The 4,876-nt window shown below is 34.1% G+C and overlaps 1 protein-coding gene across 1 annotated transcript; it reads left to right on the plus strand.

The window, feature by feature from the left end:
- Nucleotides 1-611: 611 nt before the first annotated feature.
- Nucleotides 612-1,700, plus strand: LOC114335401 (52 kDa repressor of the inhibitor of the protein kinase-like). Its single transcript, XM_028285635.2, has one exon. It carries the CDS (start codon nt 612-614, stop codon nt 1,698-1,700), a length of 1,089 nt encoding a protein of 362 aa, XP_028141436.2.
- Nucleotides 1,701-4,876: the final 3,176 nt, after the last annotated feature.

Below are 4,876 nucleotides of genomic sequence, written 5' to 3' on the forward strand. Positions count from 1 at the left end.
TAGCACTAAGAGGCCATCGTGACAGTGGACGAATAGGCTTAGAAGAGCCAGAAAAAAATGATGGAAATTTCCGATCTTTGCTCAGATACAGGGCTAACAGTGGAGACAATGATCTAAAACTTCAATTATTGAGCAGTGGTGGTAAGAGTATGTACACAAGTTCTTTTATTCAAAATGAACTGATTAGCACGTTTGGTCATTTGATTCAAAGTCAGATTGTCACAAATGTCAGAAAATCTATTTTTTACTCTGTTTTGGCAGACGAAACAACTGACATTAGTCAAGTTGAACAGTTTTCTCTTTGTGTACGGTATGTCGACGACTCATCATATAAAATCAGAGAAGATTTCCTGACTTTTGTTCCAGTGTATGACGTTACTGGGGCAGCATTAGCTAACACAGTTTTGGATACCTTGTCAAGCTTAGGGCTTGACCTGAACAAATTGAGAGGCCAAGGGTACGATGGTGCTTCCACGATGAGAGGGCCCTTCAGAGGGGTGCAAGCGTGCATCAAACAGAAACTGCCTCTAGCGTTGTACACACACTGTTCTTCACATACCCTAAACTTATGTTTATCAGATGCAAGTAACATACCTTCTATAAAAAATTGCATGGGCGTTATTAAAGAAGTCTGCGCATTCTTCCATAAGTCAGCCAAAAGAACTGAAGTATTAAAATTAACCATTACTGAATGTTGTCCTGAACAAAAGAAAAAGAAACTTATTTTTTTATGTGAAACAAGATGGGTGGAGAGGCATGACTCGGTGCTTTTATTTAAGGAACTATTGGAACCCGTCAGTCTTTCCCTTTTGAAAATTGAAGAAGAATCAAGTGACTCAGTGCCTAAGGCACACGCTCTAGGTAGTTCTATCACTCAATTTCAATTTCTTGTAAATACTTTTGTTTTGAGCCATATGCTGTCTAAAACACATAACTTATCTGAGAATCTTCAAAAAAAGAACTTAGATCTCACACAGGCTGTGAAAAATGTTTCGAATGTCTTAGATCTGCTTTCAAAAGAAAGGGAAAATGCCGATAACAACTTTAAAGTCCTGTATAGTCAAATACAGGAGCGGGCTGACAAACTTAAGATTAAAGAGGAGGTTCCTAGAATTTGCCGCCTTCAAACAGCCCGCAACAACGTTCCATACAGTACCCAAGAAGAGTACTATCGCCGAGCTGTTTATTTACCTTACCTAGACGATTTTTGCAATTCGCTGAAAGAACGCTTTGAGTCTCACAAGGAAACAGTTGCATCCTTACAAAACATCCTTCCAGAATTTTGTATCAAAACTGATTTCTGTGCATTGGAACCTGCTTTCAATTCCTATGAAGAGGATTTGTCCCATAAAGAGGTTGTGGAAAGCGAGTTCATGCTGTGGAAAGAAAGGTGGAGCCAAGAGAAGTATGAAAATCTTCCCAAGTCAGCCGTAAGCTCTCTTGAAAAATGTGACCAAGATTTCTTCCCAAACATTTATGTTCTATTAAAACTGCTAGCAGTTCTGCCTGTTTCTGTGGCAACCGTGGAAAGATCGTTCTCAAGTTTAAGAAGGCTAAAAACATACTTGAGAAATAGCACTTCGGAAAATAGGCTTAATGGGATAGCGTTGCTTTCAATCCACAGAGACTTTGCAATAAGCAATGAAGAAGTTCTTGACAAGTTTGCGAGTGTACCAAGAAACCTTGATTTTGTGTTGTAAACTTAAAATATAAAAGTTGTAATAAAGTTGTAAACTTAAAATATTAAATTAAAATAAAAATATACCAATTCTTTAAATTTTTTTTCGTGGGAGTATACCCGAACCCCCCTCTGCTTATTCCATACCCCCCCCCCCGGATTCCCCGGTTATTGGCCCCCCCAAAATATTTTCCTATATCCGCCACTGTAAGATTGTATAATAAAAACATGGGCGGAGTCGATAAAATAGATTTTTTGCTTAGCATATATCGCTCATACATTCGTTCCAAAAAGTGGACAGTACGAATGATATGCCATGCTATTGATATGGCTTAAGTCAATTCTTGGTTAGAATATAAAGAGCAAGCCGAAGCCTTGGGTATGCCAACAAAGAAGATTTTGGATTTGCTTGGGTTCCGAGAGTATCGCGGAACATCTCATCTTGTTTAGAGCTGCTCCCAAAAGAGCAGCTCTAAACAAAGCAGCTCGATCAAAATGATGATGTGCCATCGAAAAGGGCACGTTATGAATCTATTCCATATAACGAGATGAGGTATGATGGTCATGACCACATGCCACTTGTCTATGAGAAAAAGAAGAATACGAGATGCAAGCTTGAAATGTGCAAATATAAGACTAATATTTATTGTTCAAAATGTAATGTACATTTATGCATAATTAACGGTAGAAATTGTTTTGTTAAATTCCATTCCAAATCTTAGTAAGTATTTATTTGTATTTCACTAAATATTACGTTTTTCTAATAAATAATTTCAGTTTGTTTTTCTTAACTTTATGTTTCTAAGTAATTTTGTCCTTAGAAAAGGACATTGTCCAACATCCAAAATATTGACAATATGGAACTGTTGGTCACTAAATATGACACAAATAAGGTAAATGATGTAAATTAAAACCTGGTTTAATTTTTTTTGCAGTAATTATCGAGTGGTACTTCGTGACACACAAATTGTTTGTCCCTTGGAAGGGACAAATATACTGAAAGGGTTAAAAACTCGACGAAATAACTATGATTTAGTATTTCTGTTTAAACTAATAAATGGTTTAATTTGTTGTGCTGAACTTCTCCAATCGAATAGTTTATATCGCTAGTTGATCAGTCATCAGTCAGTTTCTATTTAGCTCTGACCTCTGTTGGTTAAATCAAGTCTTGTGTGTAGTAGTACGCATATTTTTACAAATAATGTGTGTAGTAGTGTGTTTTATTTCCCCTTTTTTCCGAGCAAGTACAATTTTCCAGAAGTCTCAGACATGTCGATTCGTTTTATATGCCTTTACATCGAACAAACTATGGTATGCATTCGTCCATTGAGCGAACACTAAAGAACTTATATTCCATCTTAGAACTTATTAGGAATCTAATTAAAAGAGCTTGACAGGCGCAGCTACTTTTTGTGCTTCTTTTAATTCATTTGTGTCATATATAATTATTAATATTTTGTTTAATGTGCAATTAAAACCTTAATTTTACTCTAGCTTATAAGAGATTGATCTTATACTGTATGCTAGCATATATTCTTTTTGTAATGGGAGTTATCCCGTATATAAAAAAATAAATATTTCTTTGTTGTTAATTTCTTCTTTCCGTATTGATAACCAGATCTTGCTGTATCCCATGGTTAATTTTGTTATAAAACTTGTTTCATTTAGTAGTATAAGAGCTATTTGTATAATATTTCGTCATATCCCGGCGAAAAGTCACTAACTGACATTTTGTGAAAAAACTCATTAACCGCGCCGATCGAATGAAATTCATTATCTTTCTATTATAAAAGTCACTACTTGCTGAATGTGTTTCGAAATGACTATTTCTCTGTGTTGAAAAATCACTAACCAGGTAATACAGAAAATATTAAGCAGATAAAAATACCTAAGTGACTTTATAGTCACTAGTGAATAGTTTATATAGCTAGTTGATCAGTCATCAGTCAGTTTCGATTTAGCTCTGACCTCTGTTGGTTAAATCAAGTCTTGTGTGTAGTAGTACTCATATTTTTACAAATAATGTGTGTAGTACTGTGTTTTATTTCGCCTTTTTTCCGAGCAAGTACAATTTTCCAGAAGTCTCAGACATGTTGATTTGTTTTATATGCCTTTTCATCGAACAAACTATGGTATGCATTCGTCCATTGAGCGAACACTAAAAATTAAAAATTAGAATAACTTAGAACTATTTGGTGTCTCCTTGGCTTCTTTTAGGAATCGGATTAAAAGAACTGGACAGGCGCAGGTACTTTTTTGTTTATTTTAATTCATTTGTGTCATATATAATTATTAATATTTTGTTTAATGTGCAATTAAAACTTTAATTTTACTCTAGTTTATAAGAGATTGATCTTATACTGTACTAGCATATATTTTTTTGTAATGGGGGTTATCCCGTATATAAATAAATATTTCTTTGTTGTTAATTTCTTCTTTCCGTATTGATAACCAGATCTTGCTGTATCCTATGGTTAATTTTGTTATAAAACTTGTTTCATTTAGTAGTATAAAAGCTATTTGTATAATATTTCGTCATATCCCGGCGAAAAATCACTAACTGACATTTTGTGAAAAAACTCATTAACTGCGCCGATCGAATGAAATTCATTATCTTTCTATTATAAAAGTCACTACTTGCTGAATGTGTTACTAAATGACTATTTCTCTGTGTTGAAAAATCACTAACCAGGTAATACAGAAAATATTAAGCAGATAAAAATACCTAAGTGACTTAGTAACTTTTTACATACGAATAAATTGTAGATATATGCGTTAAAACTCACTAATGGCACGTAGTGACTTTTTCCAGAATAATAAACCATTGCTGTGTTTGATTTTACTCTTCTATTTCTCAGTTATTGATATGCAGTTAGTGAGTGAACACGTATTATTTTGCTAAAAAAAATTCCGTGGTGACGTTACTTGTTAGTATTGTTATAACAACTGATTGTTGAAGTTTAATAGTTAAGAATATATCATTCTGTTGGGAATAATGGTGAGAATACACCTCTAAAGAAAGTTTTTTCTCGATGTAGAAAAGCTGATCCCTCTAAATGGTCAAAAAATATTGAGAAGAATAATAAGTTTAACTGTTTGCCCTATGAAACAATGAAAGGAAATATTGTGGAGAGTGGCCTTATGCCGAAAAATAGCTTTTGGTAAGAAGCCTCTGATATCGTAAAACTGTTGAAAGTA

The sequence above is a fragment of the Diabrotica virgifera genome, chromosome 9 (genome assembly GCF_917563875.1).
Source record: "Diabrotica virgifera virgifera chromosome 9, PGI_DIABVI_V3a".
Lineage (NCBI taxonomy): Eukaryota > Metazoa > Arthropoda > Insecta > Coleoptera > Chrysomelidae > Diabrotica > Diabrotica virgifera.

Coding starts and splice junctions, on each gene's coding strand:
- LOC114335401 (XM_028285635.2), top strand. CDS start 612: ATGGGCGTTATTAAAGAAGTCTGCGCATTCTTCCATAAGTCAGCCAAA.